This window comes from Malaclemys terrapin, chromosome 13 (genome assembly GCF_027887155.1).
Source record: "Malaclemys terrapin pileata isolate rMalTer1 chromosome 13, rMalTer1.hap1, whole genome shotgun sequence".
Taxonomy (NCBI): domain Eukaryota; kingdom Metazoa; phylum Chordata; order Testudines; family Emydidae; genus Malaclemys; species Malaclemys terrapin.
Genome location: NC_071517.1, coordinates 32,452,580 through 32,470,635, shown reverse-complemented (window position 1 = coordinate 32,470,635; position 18,056 = coordinate 32,452,580). Strand labels below are relative to the sequence as shown.

The 18,056-nt window shown below is 55.6% G+C and overlaps 1 protein-coding gene across 1 annotated transcript in view; it reads left to right on the top strand.

Annotated features, from left to right (window-relative positions):
- Nucleotides 1-525: 525 nt before the first annotated feature.
- The window catches only part of LOC128847920 (zinc finger protein 420-like), a 42,679-nt gene continuing 25,148 nt past the window's right edge, over nucleotides 526-18,056 (top strand). The window contains exons 1-5 of the mRNA XM_054047649.1: nucleotides 526-1,115; nucleotides 1,801-1,889; nucleotides 2,873-2,978; nucleotides 3,294-3,407; nucleotides 3,770-5,013. Of these exons, the coding sequence (XP_053903624.1) occupies nucleotides 1,866-1,889; nucleotides 2,873-2,978; nucleotides 3,294-3,407; nucleotides 3,770-5,013 (1,488 nt within the window). The 5' untranslated portion in view covers nucleotides 526-1,115; nucleotides 1,801-1,865. The remainder of the gene's footprint in view (nucleotides 1,116-1,800; nucleotides 1,890-2,872; nucleotides 2,979-3,293; nucleotides 3,408-3,769; nucleotides 5,014-18,056) is intronic.

The window sequence follows — 18,056 nt, the reverse complement described above, 5'->3', positions numbered from 1 at the left end:
CCCAGAAGGGCCCCTCCCCTACATTCCTATATTTTTATAACTGAAAGCTGAGACTTTTGTGGAATAACATGAATCCAGGAGCTGGGACTTTCAGAAATGCACCAAAGATTGCAAGCCTCATGATGCAATTGTGAGAGCTGGCAACATTGTAAAATAGTTGTTAAAAACAAAGGAAAGATTCTGGTTTAGCCAGGTTCTAATACTGATGGGATAAGTAATGTAGTATGTTAACCTTTTATTGTAACTTTGCCTTAATAAAAAGTTTTTTTGGTTTTTAAAAGGAAAGCAGTTAAATAATCCTACTAAAAATCCTTTGCTTTCTTCAGGGTGATTTTATCCCTTCAGAGTCCAGGGATATGAGAGAGAGAGAGAGAGAGAGAGAGAGAGTGTGTGTGTGTGTGTGTGTGTGTGTACACACAGCTCTAGTCCTGGTTGAAATGTGTGGATGCTTCTGCAACAGAACTCATAAATAAATATATATTAAATAACAGAAATGCCAACTCTCTGTATTTTACTTACCAGTCTTGTGATAAGTCCCAGCTCCTGGACTCCTGTGATTATGGGAAAATCTCTGCTTTCACTTAGAAAAGGGGGTATGTTTCTTTTAAAAACAAACAAACATAAAAGCCTCCTAAACCACACCAAAACCAACACCACCCATGCCAAATAAACCTGGAAAACAGAACTCTTTAAAGGTTCCAAAAAGTAGAAAGCAAACAAAAGTAACTTCGACCTTTTAAAACCTCACCCCTTTTAAGCCCATCTTGTGATTATCCTGTGGTTTAGCTCGTGATTTTTCCTGTGACAACACTGGGATCATAAAATCCCATTAACCCTTAACAGCCCGTCACTGGGCATGTGATACAGCAGAGGGGAAGTTCTCGGTCACGCCTTCCCTCATCACGAGGTAGGCAAGAGGACTCAGGAGCTGGGGCTGCAGCTGGGAGGAGGAACAGGGCTGAGTTTTCTCTGCTCGGGGGTTGCTGGACCTGGCAGAGCCGGGGGCGGTCACTGATAGCCGCCTCCCCCAGGCTGGAGGCTCGCTGAGCTGGGTGGGCCTCACTCAGCATCTGTATTAGTTCGCCCCCCAGCCTGGATCAGGGCGGCTCCATCCAGTGAGTGTTGCAGCTCGGCTTCGTATTGAGGGGAACAGGAAGGGGCTGGAGCAGCTGAGAGCAGTTGGGGCTCGTGTGGATGCTCGGGGGAGGGAGGAGCGGCTGTGCGGCTCCTGGATGGGACTTGCTGCTTGTGATCCCGAGCTGCCGCTGCTCCCCCGCAGGGTCTGTGCGGGGAGAGACCTGCACTGACCCCGCTCTGTGCCCAGCCGGGGGGACTTTCTCCGGGGGCTGGAAGCAGCCCCTGGGGCAGCCCCGGGCTCTGCCGACACCAGCCCCTGAGCCGGAGCCTGCAGGTGAGGGGAGAGACCCGGGGAAAGGGCTGGGGCCGGGCAGGAAAGTGACTCTGCACCAACGGCCCCTCCTCGCCCCAGCTCCGCTCCCGGGGAGGCGGGGGGTCTGCGAGTCCCAGAGCTGCTGCCCTCCCTGACCCCCGCCCCAGTCTCTGCCCCCCTGAGCGCCTGCAGGAGCCGAGCCAGCTCCGGGAGAGCGAACGCCCTGGGCCGGGCCAGGGACCGAGTCTTCCAGCCCGAGGGGAAGGGAGAGGGGGTGGGATGGAGACAGGGGGAGAGACTGGTAGGGGCAGCAGAATCTGGGAGGTTTTTCTGCAGGGATGGAGTTAGGGGGAGATCGGGTGTGAAATGGACTCAAGTCCCATCTGAAACCTCCCCTTTCCCCCTGACAGGCTGCAGAACAAGGTCCACGGTTCACTCCTGATCATCCCCTTCTCCTGCGGGCCAGGGCAGGGAAATGGCTGGAGCAGAGCCTGCTCAGGTAGGAGGATTTCTCAGGGAGCTGCTGTGGGTTTGTCCTGTAGAGAGTCAGGCAGGAAATACACAGGGTAGGGTTGGGACAGGTGCCTGTTACCGGGAAGCAGGAATCTCCCCTCTTGGGTGGAATGAGACCCGACCCTGTGACAAACTGGGGACAGAACTGCCACATTCAAAGCAGCATCTTTGGGTGACTTTTTGTGATTGCGAGCGTGCGCAGCAAGGGAGCTGTTTCTGAGTTGGCCTCTCTCTGGCTAATAATACGTTAATGCTGCTCCTTCCACCCCAGGCTTTCACCTACCCGGGAGCTAGGCTGGTTTTGTTATCCACATTGTACTGACGAGGAAACTGAAGGACGGGGATGTGATGTAACTTTGAAGCCGTGTTGCCCCGTTCTGCTCTAACCACTAGGTCACACCCCTGATTCCCACTTAGTCTCTCTGCGCTGCTGTTCCCTGTAATGCGGATGGGATGAGGGCCATGCGTGTACGGAGTCGGACGGGCCTTCAGGTCAAGACAAGCCTGGATTTGATCTTGCAGCATCAGACGCATTTTCCACAGCCGCAGCTCTCTGATCTGACTTTCCTTACATTGCAAAACAATTGCCAGGAGCTGCGACTGGACGACAGGGGATGGATCACTCGATAGTTGCCTTGTTCTGTTCATTCCCTCTGAGGCATTGGCACCGGTTGGAAGACAGGAGACTGGGCTAGACGGACCATTGGTCTGACTCAGGATGGCCATTCTTATGTCTGGAGCAGCAAGGAAGAGGCAAATCTGGGTGTGATGACAGAGCAGGTGTGCGTGGAGCAGCCTGGACTGAGGGACCAGTTTGGATGCAGATCTAACCTGGGGGGTTATGGGAACTGTCAGGACATAATGTATTGGGGAATGGAGCGGACACACCAGTCTGGGTCCCCTGTGGCTGAGCTGGTGGGATTGTGACTGAGGTAGAAAGTGCTGAGTGGCAAATGCCTGTTGTTTCAGGGACCGGTGACCTTCAAGGAAGTGGCTTTGTATTTCACTGACCCCAGTCAGAGGGCCCTCTACAGGGACGCCATGCAGAAGAACTATGCGAACAGGACCTCACAGGGTAAGGGAGCGTGTGTTTTCCCATTGTTTGTTAGAAACTGTGTAGTCCCTGCAGCTCTGGGATCGGCCTAGGTCTTCTAGATTTCTGTGATGAGGCCAGAACCACCGCGCTTCCTCCCATGGGACGAGAGATTTGGAAATGGAACGATCCTAAATCCTGTCTCCACCTCCTGGGCTTTCAAAGGGGCAGAGGGAGATTTCCCCAAGGGGTCCATGAATGTTCCCCCTCCATCCAAATCCCAGAACATTCTTCCCATAAATTCCCAGGACGGTTTAACCAACCAAGGTCTTTGCCTCTCTGCTGTCTCGTGAACAGGATCTCCGATTCCCAAACCCAATGCTGTCTCCTGGCGGCAACAAGAGGAAGAGCCATGGGTCTCGGATCGCCAAGGCTCTGGGGAAAGGGAGAACCCGAGAGGAGACTGCCCAGGTGAGGAATCCATGAAACTGACACAGATGCCATCGGTGAGTGAAGAAGACAGCTGGGATTCCCACAAAGGCCCCATGAGCACCCCCAATTCTGCCTCATCCCTTGTCCTGCCCCGATCAGGATTGTCCCCATCAGGGGTCATATCCTCATGGCAGATGTTGCTCATGGCTTCCCACCCGTCTTGACAGACACCTTGCAGAACCTCCCTCCCTGCTGAGTGTTCACGGGGATGCAGAGGTAGACTTGCTCCTCTCTCCTCAGGGGAAGGGCTTGACTCCTGATTTTTCAGTCTCCTCAGCAGTTATTTTGGTTTATTTTCTCCCCTTTGCTGTTCCCCACTCTGAGGTTTCCTTTCTCCCCAGTGCAGGGAATTGACTCCTGTCCAGATCATCCCACTCGCCTCGGGGAAATATTCAGGACCCGCAAAGACTCCCTATTGCGCAAGGGCACACGCCCCAGGGAGAGACTGAACACGTGCAAAGACTGCGGGAAGAGCTTCCGTCAGCGGTCCAACCTCCTGGCGCATCAGAGGACCCACGGGGGAAAGAGACCCCACCCATGCACTGACTGTGGCAAAACCTTCAGTGCCTTCTCCAACCTCCTGCGACACCAGCGTGGGCACGCCGGTGAGAAGCCCTACAAATGCCCCGACTGCGGGAAAGGCTTCGGGCACAGCTCGGCCTTGGTCACCCACCGGCGGATCCATACCGGAGAGAAACCCTACGCCTGCGGGGACTGCGGGAAGCGCTTCAACGTGGTCTCCAACCTGGTGCGTCACCAGCGGAGCCACACGGGCGAAAAGCCCTACAAGTGCCCCGACTGCGGGCGGCGCTGCAGTCAGCGCTCCCACCTGGTCACCCACCGGCGGCTGCACACTGGCGAACGTCCCTATGTCTGCCTGGAGTGCGGGAAGTGCTTCAACGTCAGCTCGGACCTCATCAAGCACCGGCGCATCCACACCGGGGAGCGGCCCTACGCCTGCAGCGACTGCGGGAAATGCTTCAGCGGCAGCTCCAACCTGCTGACCCACCAGCGGCTGCACACGGGCGAGCGGCCCTACAAGTGCCCTGACTGTGGGAAAGGCTTCACCATCAGCTCCAAGCTGATCGCCCACCAGCGCACCCACACCGGCGAGCGGCCCTACAGCTGCGCCGACTGCGGGAAGGGCTTCAGCGACCGGCCCCACCTGGACCGGCACCAGAGCGCCTCCCGGCGCGAAAAGCGCTACAAGTGCTCCGACTGTGGGAAGGGCTTCACCACCAGCTCCTACCTCCTCACCCACCAGCGCAGCCACACCGGGGAGACCCCCTTCATCTGCGGCGACTGCGGGAAGAGCTTCGCCGTGGTCTCCAACTTGGTGCGGCACCGGCGCATCCACACGGGAGAGAAGCCCTTCCGGTGTGGTGAGTGCGGGCGGCAGTATAGCCAGCGAGCCCACCTCACCACTCACCAGAGGGTGCACACTGGGGAGCGGCCCTACGTCTGCCTGGACTGCGGGAAAGGCTTCAATGTCAACTCCTCCCTCACCAAGCACCGCAGGACCCACACCGGAGAGAAACCCTACGTCTGCCCCGACTGCGGGAAACGCTTCAGCCAGAGCTCCAATGTCATCACCCACCGCAGGCTGCATCACGGGGGCCATGGTGCCCTTGGTCCCACGGCTAGGGCCAGCCAGCGGGAGTGATCCTCCGCCAGCCTGTCTGGGGCCAGGACATGGCAGCAGCTGACTCATGGGCTTTGTGAGACAGCCTTTTGCTGCAGCTGCTGCAGATCCAGCTGTCTGGAGACCTCGCACCTCCTGCTGATCTGACAGGGAGTCTGGAGAGAGAGAGAGAGACACACACACACACACACACACACACACACACACACACACCCTTCTCCTCCAGTAGAGGATGGGTAAGAACCCCCTCCCCCACTTCCACCAGTGCTTCCATCACCCTGGAGTGGATGACAACTCTGTTTCCCCACGGCACCTGCCCGCTCCGCACCCTGAGGTTGGGGGAGCAGAGACCTCCCTTCTCTCCAGACACCTTTTTTTAGTTTCCCGGTTCCGTGCCGTGTCCGGGTCACTTCCTGTCCGATGTGAATAAAAAAGTTCCCTCCCTGAAACTTCCTTCTACTTTCTTGAGAAGCTGGTGGAGCTTGTCTGGAGCCCTGTGTGCGGGGGGGAATTACATAGTCCTGCACGCTGGGGCGGGGATTGGGAGGGAATTACAGAGCCCTCCTCTCGAGTGCTGGGGAATTAGGGAGGACGTGCTCAGTGGGTGAAGATTATTCCTAGATTCCAAGGCCAGAAGGGACCATTGTGATCATCTAGTCTGACCTCCTTTGTAACACAGGCCATAGGACTTCCCTGGAACAGTTCCCGTTTGAACCAGAGCCTGACTTTTAGAAAAAACATTCAATCTTGATTTAAAGATTTTCAGTGATGGAGACTCCACTATCACCCTCGGTAAGTTGTTCCGACGGTCAATTACCCGCACTGTTAAAATGTGTGCTTATTTCCCGTCTGAATTTATCTAGCTTCAACTTCCAGCCACCAGCATGGGGGCAGAGCTGTCCCTAGGGTATGGCCAATCGGGGCGACAGCCCCGGGCCCCGTGCTTTGGGGGGCCCTGCGCTTCATGAGGAGGTGGGTGCCCGGCGGGGAGGTGAGGCAGGCGGGCGAGAGGGATGAGGAGGCAAACAGGGAGTTGAGCAGCGGGGGGGGAGGAGGGAAGGAGGAGTCCCCCCTACCAACCTCCCCCTCCTCCCAGCACCTCCTGCCCATCGGCGGGCCCCTCCAATCAGCTCCTCCCTCTCAGCGCCTGCTGCTGATCAGCTGTTTTGCAGCATCTGGCACTGGTGGGGAGGGGAGAGGAGTGCAGCGCGCTTGGGGGAGGGGGTGGAACTGGGTGGGGAGGGGGCGGGAAGGGGCGGGGGGTGGGAAGAGGTGGGGCAGAGCAGGGGTGGGAAGAAGCAGGGTGGGGCGGGGCCCTGGGGGAAGAGGTGGAGTGGGCGGGGCCTGGGCAGAGATGGGGGAAGCACCCCCCAGCAGATAAGTGCAGAGTTTCTATGTCCTGGGCCCCACACCCTGCTAGTGACAGCCCTGCATGCGGGAGAGATGGGTTATGTGGAGAATTAGGAAGTTGCAGGAGAAGAAACACAGGGCTAGACCCTCTGCTGGCGAACAGTGGTACAGCTCTGCTGGAGTGGTTGGGGCAGCACTAGCTGATGATGATAATACCTAGTTCTGCTATAGGGCCATTCATCCAGAGATCTCAAAGCTGACGGAGGTGAATGTCATTGTCCCCCTGTTAGAGATGGGGAAGCGACTTGTCTGGGGTCCCCGGCCAAGCTTGGGATTTGGGAAGGAGGAGCCTGGGAACTATAGACCAATCAGTCTGACTTTGATACCCTGAGAAGCTACTAGACCAGGGGTGGCCAAACTGCAGTTCGTGAGCCACGAGGCTCTTTTACAGTTCAGGTGCGGCTCACGGAGCCCCCCCCACCCCATTCTCCACCTATCAGACTGGGGGGGGAGGAGCTTGGGCTTCTGCCTGGTGGCGGGGCTAGGGGCTTCTGCCAGAGATGATTGGTGGCTGCTGAAAACGGGGGGGGGGGGGGGAGCACAATTTAAAGGTTTGCCCCCCCAACAGCTTGAGTCATGCCCCCCAAGCACACACCTCCTCTTACCCTCAGCAGTCCCTCCCCGCAGCTCCCAGCTGTTCCCTCGCTCCGCATGGAGAGGCAGCAGCAAACAGCTGGGAGCTGCAGGGAGGGCTCGCTGCTTTAGCTCCCCGAGGAGAGGCCGCAGCAAAAGCAGCGGCTCTCCCTGCAGCTCCCAGCTGTTTGCCGCTGTCTCTCCCCAGGGCCGCAGCTCCCAGCTTGCCAGCTCCAGCAGCTGTTATGCAGGGAGGGGGGTCCTAAAGCACCATGTAACCGAGCAGGGTCAGCAAACCCTGGCAAAAATTGGGGAGGGGGTGTATGTGACCCCATGTGCCTCCCTCCACATGCGTCACTTCAGGCTTCTGCCCAGCGGGACAGGAGGTCTCAGGGCTTCAGTCCCACAAGGCATGCCTGCTGGGGCTTGGAACTTCAGCAGGAGCAAGGCTTCAGCCCCGAGCCCTGGTTGGCATCTCCCATGGCACTGAGGCCTGAGACCCCCCCCCACACACACACCACCCGCAAGGCTGAAGCCCTGAGCCTCGGCAGTCACGCCCTGGTTCTTGAACTGAAGATTGCCATATGCGGCTTGGAGGGTCAGTAAGTTTGGCCACCCCTGTAACAGAGCAATGTATAACATTGTTTGCGAATTCCTGGAGGATGAAGGGGTAACCCGCACATCTAAGGACAATCACAAGGAGCCAGCATGGATTTACTAAGAACAAATCATGCTAATCCAGCTTGATTTTCTTCTTTGACAGAGTAACTGGTTTGGTGGATGGGGGAATGTGGTGGACATAACTTACCTGGACTTCAGCAAGGCTTCTGACACAGTCCCACATCACATTTTGATAAGTAAGCTGGAGAAATGCAGGCTTGGCAGAACTACCATTAAGTGGATATGTAATTGGTTAAACAACCGCAGACAAAGGGTAATTATTAATTGAATGATGTCAGATTGGAGGAAGGTCTCGGGTGGGGTTCCACAGGGACCTGTTCTGTGTACAGTGTTGTTTAACGTCTGCATTAATGACCTGGATGTAGGACTGGAGAGCATCCTGATCAGATTTGCAGATGACACATTTTGGAGAATAGAGCTAAAGTTCAGAGGCATCTTGATAAATGAGAGAACTGGGCTATAGACAACAAAATGAAATTCAAAAAAGGCAAATGTAAAGTGCTGCGCTTACTGCAGAAAAACCCTATGCACAACTACAGAATGGGGGTAACTGGCTTGGCAGCAGCACTGCTGAGAATGACCTGGGAGTTATGTTGGATCACAGCCTCAACATGAGTCAGCAATGCGATGCTGTTGCAAAAAAAAAAAAGCAAATGCAACTTTTGGTTGCATTAAGAGAGGCACAGCATGCAAGTCATGGGAGGTGATAGTGCCACTCTATTCCAAGCTGGTTAGGCCTCAGCTGGAGTGCTGTGCCAAATTTTGGTCACCAAGGTATAGAAAAGATGTGGAGAAACGAAAGGATCTAGAGGCGAGCGACAAAGATGATGAAAGGTATGGAATGCAGCCATCTGAGCAAAGGCTGAAGGAACTGGGTATGTTTAGTTTGGAAAAGAGGAGATGAAGGGGGGACATGACAGCCGTCTTCAAATACTTGAAAGGCTGCCATAAAAAAGATGGAGAAAAGTTGTTCTCTCTTGCCACAGAGGGCAGGACAAGAGGCAGTGGGATCAAACTACAGCATAGCAAATGTAGATTAAATCTCAGGAAAAATTTCCTAACTGTAAGAACAATAGGGCAATTGAACAGATGCCTGGGGAGGTTGTGGAAGCTTCTTCACTGGAGGTTTTCAAAAGGAGGCTGGAGAGCCACCTCTCTTGGATAATTTACACACAGCAAACCCTGCATCTTGGCAGGGGATGAGATTAGATGACCCTTGCGGTCCCTTCTCACCCTATGATTCTGTGATTCCATGAATTGAACCCGAGTCGCAGGCCAGTGCCCTCTCTGCTAGGCAATTAGCACCCGTGTTGCATTATTCCCCAAAGGGCTAATGCCCCCCAGTTGAGGATCTCATCCCTGGGGGGCATTATACTGCAGAACCACTTCAGTGAACAAGCCGTGACTTTTGAAACGTGTTCACTGTCACTTTTCCCCTCAAGCAGATTGATCACCTGTAACGGGAAACTTAGAAGCAACTTTCTAAGGGCTTATCTACGCAGGGAAGTTATTCCAAAATAAGCTAGGGTATGAGTGTAAAGCACAAGAGCTATTCCACAATAATTCCTTGTGCGGATGCTCTTATACCATATCAAGAGTGACTTTTTGTGGTTTAGCTTAATCTACTTCCAAAATCATTCAGCAATAGCTGTTCCGGTCTCTTTCCCTATGTCGACAAGCCCTTAATCAACTACGACTATTTGGGGAAACCAGGTTTTAAATTCTCCCATGTGATTATTCATGCCAGAAGTGGGTCTTTACTTGCCCAATCAGGCATAGAAATAAGGCCATGTGACTTATCTGACCCCCTCTATTGCAACTTGAGCATTGCAGCTTGATGCTTCAGAGAGTAAGTGCTCATCCTTAAACCAGAGAGCAAACAATATTTGAGTAGAGATTCGCCAGATAAATTGGAAGTGAGCATCATCTTCTTGCAGATAATAGGGGTGTGGGGCGGGGAAGGGATATGTGTTGTGTGTGGGTGGCTGATGAGATATGATATGAGACTGATGGTGGGGATCAGAGAGTTCACTGGGCGCTGTCTGAATTGGGGGTTTGATAGTGTGATATCCGCATGGGGCAGAGACCAAGGCATGAGGCCCTTTTGAAAGGAGACACAGCCCTCTCCAGTTGTCTCAGCTCTGCTGGGTTACAGACCAAGTACACATAGAGCATCTGTGGTCCATATGTCCTGCTACAATGTCCTGTGCACCTTGGGCCCTGCCTGCTTTGTGTGAGAGCAGCAGCACAGCTGTCCCCGCAGAGGGAAAGGGTCTGTTTAACCGGGACTAAGGCCACTGGAAGATTGTGTAGGGGCCACTTCAGGGGGCTCAGGAGTGTAGTTCAGACAGGGCCGGTGCTACCATTTAGGCAAACTAGGTGGTTGCCTAGGGCGCCAAGATTTGGCGGCGCCAAAAAGCAGTGCCCCCAATTTTTTTTTATAGCATTCCTGGGCTGGGGTGCCGCGCGGTCACCGCTCCAGTTCTCCCGCCTCCCAGGCTTGCGCCGCCAATCAGCTGTTTGGCGCCGCAAGCCTGGGTGGGGAGGAGAATTAGAGCGGGGGCGGCGTGCTCGGGGAGGAGGCGGAGCAGAGGTGAGCTGGGGTGGGGATCTGCTGCACAGCTCCCGGGCGGGGGAGCTGTTGGGGGGGGAGCTGCCACGGGGGGGGGGGCGCCTCAGGGCGGTGGGGGGGAGCTGCCTCAGGGCTGGGGGCTCAAGGTGGAAGTTTCGCCTAGGTCGCAAAACTTCCTTGTACCGGCCCTGAGTTCAGAGCTTTCAGGTGTAGGGGATTCAAGCTGAACCCTAACTAAGCACCAAAATAAGAATGGCCAAGGAGACCCCCAGTTCCCTATGGCAAAGAATCCCTCAGCCTGAGCTGTGAGTGAGCAGAGTGCCAAGGGGAGACAAAAGCAAGGAGATGGGACCTGCCAATTACTTTGTAAAATGAGACCTCACCTACCTCAAAGTCCAGAAAAATTCCCTCCCGGCTGGGCCTGATACTCACGGGAAGAGGGGAAAAGCTTCGTATTCATATCCACTTATCAGTCTTACCAGTCTCCATTCTCATACGGCAGTTCATCCCTCCACTTCCTGCTCATAGATTCCCTACCACGTCCCAGTTCTCATTCAGTGTCATCTCCCACCTCCATCTCCCCATGACGCCTCCCGCCCACCCACGAATCCCTCAGCCCCCAGAACTTCAGGGCATGTGTCAAATCTCTCAGGATTGTCGGGCAGATCCTGTCGTGTGTCTCCCATCGCTCACTTTTCTGATCTGAGGTTGGGCTGAGCCGTGTCTGGATCCAGAGTCGCATCCACTGGGGGAGAGAGTGTCAGGGCCGGGGACAGAGGTTGGTCACTGGGATTAAAGGGAAAGTAACCTGCACCCCCATTAGTAGCTGTTTAGTCCCTAATTTTAGATCAGTCACTGATGGAAATAGAGGCAAAGCATCATAACCCACAGTACAGAGTGGGCGTTTCCTCCCTGCCCTGTATAGTCCCTGGGGCAGGAGGCAGGGTCTGCAGAATAAACACAAAATCCCCCATCTCTGGGCAGCTTCAGGCCTCTCTCAGCTCCTATGGGAACTCTTGGGAGGGGATTGGATCCCCCTGCAGCCTGAGCTGGACTCAGGAATCACCCGCTCATGATATCGGCCACACTGTCCCGTCCACTACCGAAGAGGAGTCGGGAGTGAAAGGGTTGGGGTAGAAGGCTCTGGGGAGGGGCCTCCCTTGTGAGCCGCAGAGGATGGAACCCTGCCAGCTTCATCTGATGCTGTTGCTGTCCGTCCCTCCCTCCCTCCCCACATTGAACCAACTCTGGCCGCCAGAGTGGGTTTGGAGGGGCTGGAGGCAGAAGAGGCAGAAGGTCCTTAAAATTGGGGGGGCCACCAACACCTGAACTGTGACCCCACTGCCCCACCCTCAAGGCCTCGCCCCCCCCATGCTGCCCCTCCCGCTGAGGTCCTGCCCTCACACTGCCCATTCCCCTGAGGCCCCATCCTTTCACCACCTATTCCCCGCAAGCTCCTGGCCTCGCACCACTGCTTCCCCCACCGAGACCCTGCTCCCGCGCTGGCTCATCCCTCCGAGACTCTGTCCCCTGCTTGCTCCTCTCCGTCCGTCACACCCTCCCCCCCCCCGGCTCTCCCTTACAGCTGTTAAAAAGTGAGGGGGCCATGATCCCCTGGCTCCCCCCGGTCTGGTGTCCCTGGCTGGGGGTTGGGACAGATGCACAGACTTTATGGGAAGAGTTCCAGAGTCAAATTATGCCCCATCCCTGATGCAGTCATATTTGGGGTGGCGGAGCATGGGCCATACATTGAGTCCAGAGCCCAACTCCTACCTCAACTGATGAGTTAACAAGCTCCATCCATGTGCAGCTTAGGACCTGCACATCTAAGCTTGCCAGAGCCCCTGGCTTGTCTGACTGGGTGTACAGACACACGACAGGATCTGCCTGAAAAGCCTGAGAGGTTTGAACTTTGTGTGTGTCCTGGGCACTGATGTATTCATAGGCAGATATTACTGGGTGGAGGAGGTGGGAGACAAGATAGGCTGGGACCCGAGGGTTTGTAGGGAATCTGTGAGTAGGAAGGGGCTGCTCACACTCACAGCTGGGAATGGATACTGGGCCGTGAGGCTGAGGGATGGAGAACACAATGCCTGTCCCTCCCTCTTGACCCCCTGTCCCGTGAGCGTCAGGCCCAGCCGGGTGGGGATTTTCCTGGACTATGAGGCAGGCGAGGTCTCATTTTTCAATGTGACTGACAGGTCCCATCTCTTCATTTTCACTGACACCTTCTCCAGGATGCTACGCCCTTATTTCTGTCCTGGTTTCAGTGCTGGGGGTAAAAACGCAGCTCCCCTGATAATCTGCCCGGTCCCAGCCCAGGCCAGAGGGAATCTCTGTCCCTGACAGTGACACCCATGGCCGAGACTGTCCCCTCCCAGTGCTGACCCTCCCCAGACAGCCTGCAGCCCTGCACACTCATAGACTTTAAGGCCAGAAGAGCCCATCATGATCATCTAGTCTGACCTCCTGTGCATTGCAGGCCACAGAGCCTCACTCACTCCTGTAACAGACCCCTAACCTCTGGCTGAGGTACTGACGTCCTCAAATCATGGTTTAAAGACTTCAAGTAACAGAGAATCCACCATTTACACTAGTTTAAACGTGCAAGTGACCCATGCCCCATGCTGCAGAAATCATTGGGGCCAGATGACGCCCCCAGGCAGTATTGTCTTTTCCCCTTCCTCCATGGCTCCATCCTGGCCTCAGACTCTCGCCCCACCCAGGAAAACCCTGCCTGCCTTCAGCTCCTTGGAGCTCTCTGCAGTGTAAGGACACTGGGAGTAGACACCACCACCCCACCCAGACAGCTCCAGTGCCCCCTGCCCACATTGACCCTTGCCCAATTCCTCACCTTTCTATGTGGGGAGGGAGGATCCCCCTTGGCATGGACTGCAGCTTTCTGTGATTTCTATGGTTCTCCCAGCCAGTGGCAGTTTACCACAGAGGCCAACAGGGGCCCCCAGAAAAATCCCCCCCCCAGTGGCCCTGGAGGAGCTCTCGCTCCCTGCTGCGGGACTGGGGCTGAGGTGAGGGCACAGAGCTTCTCTGGTCTTGGGGCTGCAGCAGGGGATGGGTGGGTAGAAAGGAGCAAGCAAGTGGGGGGGAGGAAGGGGGTGTTGTAAGGAAGAGGTGGAACGGGGGTGGGACTACAGATCTGGCTCAGGGCCCCAAGAGACTTTAATCCCCCTCTGGTCCCAGCTCAGAGTGTACATTTCCCCTCGTATCTCAGGGGATGTCTGTCCCCACACAGGACACTGCAGTAGATAGGGTAAGCTGTCCGGGACTTTGTCTCCCTGTGGCCTTGGTGATGGGTCGGGGGACCTGGCTTCAGTTCCAGCTGATCTGTATGGCTTGGGGGGAGAGTAGCCCCAGGGTCTGTTTTAGCTCTGCTGACACTCCTCTCTGGAGTCAAGGATCAGCACTCACTCCTTCTCCGGGGCTGTCATTTGCAGCCCTTTCCTCTTGAGGAACAGCATCCCCCTCAATGTGGTTTCCTGCATCTCCATTGCTGGTGCAGTGAGTTAGCCGTTCTCAGCTCTCCCAACTTTTCAGTGCGACCTCCTACAGCTCTCCCAGCCCTCCACACTCCCCCACACCCTCCCTTCTCATCACATCGTGGCAGGCCTCAGGCTCTAACCTTCCTCACCCTGCCACTGCTTCTCGGCCCAAGGATTTCTGTGCCAGAAGAAACTGCTGAGTCTCCTGTAACCAGGGGCCTGAGACTCAGCATGCTTTTGTTTTATTATTGATAAATGTTCATATTTCAGCCATCAGGGAAGTCTCACAGACGAGAGAGGAGAAAATGAGCGAAAACAAACGGCCGTGAGACAAATAACCATTTGGGGAATGGATCCCAAACAGCAAGGCCCAGCAGCCAGTCCCGTGGGGGCTTTGAGGGGATTACAAGGTCTATGGGGTGTCCATCCCCCAGGTAACAAATTCAGGTGAGTGGGGATCCCACCCCAGGTGCTGGGGGAAGCTAGGCACAGGTCTCGGGAGTGAGGCATGGCCCGAGTATCCTCCAGGGATAGGGAAGGGAGAGGCGTCCATCCCAGGCACAGAAGGCAGATTGGAGGATCTCTTTCCTCCCCTGCCATGAAGCAAAGGACTTAGAAGCTGGGGCTGCAGCAGGCAGGTGGAGCCGACCGGGGTCTCTCCTCCTCCGCCTGCCGAGCCAGAGAACGGTACCGATCAGGCTGGAGTAGGTTCTGCTGTCTCCTGACCCCAGAGACAGGCAGCTGGCGACTGAATGCCCCCTGGCATTCCTGAGAACTGCAAATGCTCTGGGGCTGGGACGGGCGTTTGTTCAGTTGTAAGGTCTATTCTCACAGTGAAGTATCTGATGCACAACCAGGTTGGATCTCTGCCAGAAGCTCTTCCCGCAGCCCAGGCAGGAATAGGGTCTCTCGCCCGTGTGGACTCGCTGGTGCTTCACGAGGGACGAGCTGTAGCTAAAGCTCTTCCCGCACTCAGGCTGGGCTGCCAGCGGCACACTGACACGTGAGGCTCAGACTCCCTCTCCCAGTGCAGCGGCCATTGCCGGCGGGGGCGGCGTGCTCAGGGAGGGGGTGTAACAGAGGTGAGCTGGGGTGGGGAGCCCTGCTGGGGAGACTACTGTACCCCTTTTAGGAGTCTGATTTGTCTTGTATACCCTCAAGTTTCACCTCATTTAAAAACGACTTGCTTACAAAAAATCAGACATAAACATACAAAAGTGTCACAGCCACACTACTACTGAAAAATTGCTGACTTCTCATTTTTGCCATATAATTATAAAATAAATTGATTGGAATATAAATATTGCACTTACATTTCAGTGTATAGTATATAGGGCAGGATAAACAAGTCACTGTCTGTATGAAATATGAGATTGTACTGACTTCGCTAGTGCTTTTTATGTAGCCTGTTGTAAAACTAGGCAAATATCTAGATGAGTTGATGTACCCCCGGAAGACCTCTGAGTACCCCCAGGGTACATGTACCCCTGGTTGAGAACCACTGCTCTAGAGAAACCCCAGTCACTGTAACATCAGACCAGCCCTTGGGCTGGGTCTCCCCAAGCCAATACACAGACAGACCCTCTCCTGCATAGCAGCCTCTTGCACCCGGAGATCATCATGTTACCAAACATGTGCCCAACCCTGCCCTCCTCCCTAGGCTCCAACGAGGAGGGTTTCTTGGCGGAGGCTTGCAGGACGGGCCCTGCATTTGCCATGTCGCTCAGGGCAAACTGATCCCAGGTAAACTTGAGTGGGAGGCTGTGGGTACCTACCAGTGGCTCTTTGCTTTTCCTCTCCCTATAAGCTTTGTCTTCTATTTCTTTCCTCAGACAGACCAGACACGCTTGTGACATCTCCTGGAAGCGGGGGGAGAGGGGGAAGAAGGTGCTTTTTTACAAACTGACGCCAATGGCCTCCCAGCTGCCAAATTTCAGGCCCCAGTCCTGCCCTGCAGATGTTGGTACAGCATCCCCAGTACTCGCCCATACAGATCCCAGGGCAGGAGGAGGCCCTCAGTCTTGTGGGTTCAGCAGAAATAGATGTCAGAGGGGCAAGGCCATGGGCCAGCGGATTTTCCACAGAGAAAAACAGTAGCAGCTCAAGTGTGTGTGTGTGGGGGGGGGGGGGGAGGCAATGCAGCCCCAATCCACCAGCTCCAATTATTCCCCCCCAAATAGCCTTAATTCCAACCCCCTTCCCACCCCCGCAACTCACCCCACTCCGAACATCTCCCTGCAGACTGGTTCTAAACACAGCCACCAACCACCACTCCAGCTCCAACCACTGCCCCATAAATCAACTCCCACATACCAGCTGCCTGCTCCCCCCACTATCATACCTCAACCCCCCCCCCAAGTTAGAATCAGTGCCCGGCACAAATCCCAGCTCCAAATATCCTACCCACCTCCACACCCACACCCACACCTCTGCCGAGATTTTCCCCGGATGATCCTTTTTTCTTTTTGAAGCTGCAGTCCCAGGAAATCTGAGGGTGCTGATTCCACACCGCCCGCTGGCCAGCTGTGTGGGCTCTGCATCATCCCAGATGTCCCGGTTTTTGTACCTGAGAGGTGGCGCCCTTAGGCACCAACACCCCCTAACTTGAAACATCCCAGCTCCAAACATCCCCCCACGCCATCTCCACACCCCAGCTCCAACTCCCCCCCCCCAGGCATGCCCCACACACCCCAGTTACAAACAGCGCCCCCCAACAACCAGCTCCCAACCTCCCCGTGACACCCCCTAGCCCTCCAGCTCCCCACACACCCCAGTGACAAGCACCCTCCTCGCACTTCCAACCCCCCACTTCTGAACACGCCCACCCCCAGCACCGGAGCATCCTCCAGCTCCGCACAACCCCCTTGGAGATCCGCTGGGGATCCCCACCGTGCTCCCCAGCTGCCCCCAGGGCTGCAGCAGGCTCCGGGGTATGGGCTCCTGGCACCGGGGGCAGCACTGGCTCTGCTTCGCTTCCTCCCAGCGCTGAGGCTCGGGGAGCGGCGCCCGACCTGCAGCGCTCCCTGCCCGGGCCAAGGGGCAGCCGCCGGGTTTGAGCTGCCAGGGCTCAGGGGAAGGTTTTGCAATGGGACATAGGAGGGTGGGGTGGGGTGTCTCCTTGCCGGGGATTGGCTGGTGCCTGGGGCCTCTCCAAGGTGTGGGTGGATCCCGCTGTAGTGAAAACCAAACCCAAACCCCTCCAGGCTGAGACGATCTCAGGCCGGGGGGGATGGGCAGGGAGTCCGGACACCTGGTTCTATTCCCGGCTCTGTGGGAACAAGGCTTCTTCCAGCCTGAGACAGTCCCTGGGAGTGTTGCTACCCGACTGGGTATTGACGGGCACAGGAAGGGACTAAACCAGCTGGGCTCCAGCAGCTGATGCTGGGAGGGGAAAGGAGGGAGGCAGGCGCTGCTGGGGGGGAAAGGAAGAGGAATCAGAGCCCAGGCGGATCCTGATGTGGGTTAGTGCTAAAGCCTGACGGAAGATGCTGCTGCCTCTGTTGTGACCTGGGAGCCCGGGCTGAGCAGCTGCTGCGTGGGGTCTGTGCGGGGGGAGACTTGCATTAAGCCTCCTCTGTGCCCAGCCCTGGTGGGAACTTTCTCCGGTGCTTGGAACCAGCCCTGGGCTCTGCCGACACCAGCGCCGGAGCCGGAGCTTGTAGGTGAGGGGAAAGACCTGGGGGAAAGAGCTGGGGCCGGGCAGGAAAGTGACTTTGCACAGTCTCAGATCTGGCAGTCCGAGTCTCCTGTTATTTTATGATTTTCTTAAAGCCCCAGGTCCTCTAGTCCAGTCCAATGGTTCTCAACCAGGGAAAGATGTGTTCCAGGGGCTGTGCAGAGGTCTTCCAGGGGGTAGATCAACTCACCTAGCTATTTGCCTAGTTTTACAACAGCTACATAAAAAGCCTAGTGAAGTCAGTACAAGCTAAAATTTCATACAGACAAAATGAGAAAGGAAGCAATTTTTCAGTGTGTGGTGACACTTCTGTATTTTTATGTATTTTTTGTAAGCAAGTCGTTTTTAAGTGAGGTGAAATTTGGGGGTATGCAAGACAAACCAGCCTCCTGAAAGGGGGACAGTCATCTGGAAAGGCTGAGAGCCACTGGTCTGGTTCAGTGTTTCTCCCGCTTTTTGGAGACTGATCTGCTGCCTTTCTAAACTGTGTCTGGGAGATCTCAGGGCAGACACTGCCCTTCTAGTCCAGGCGTTAGGGTGAGACTCTCAGCTGTCATTAAAACTCAGCTTCTAG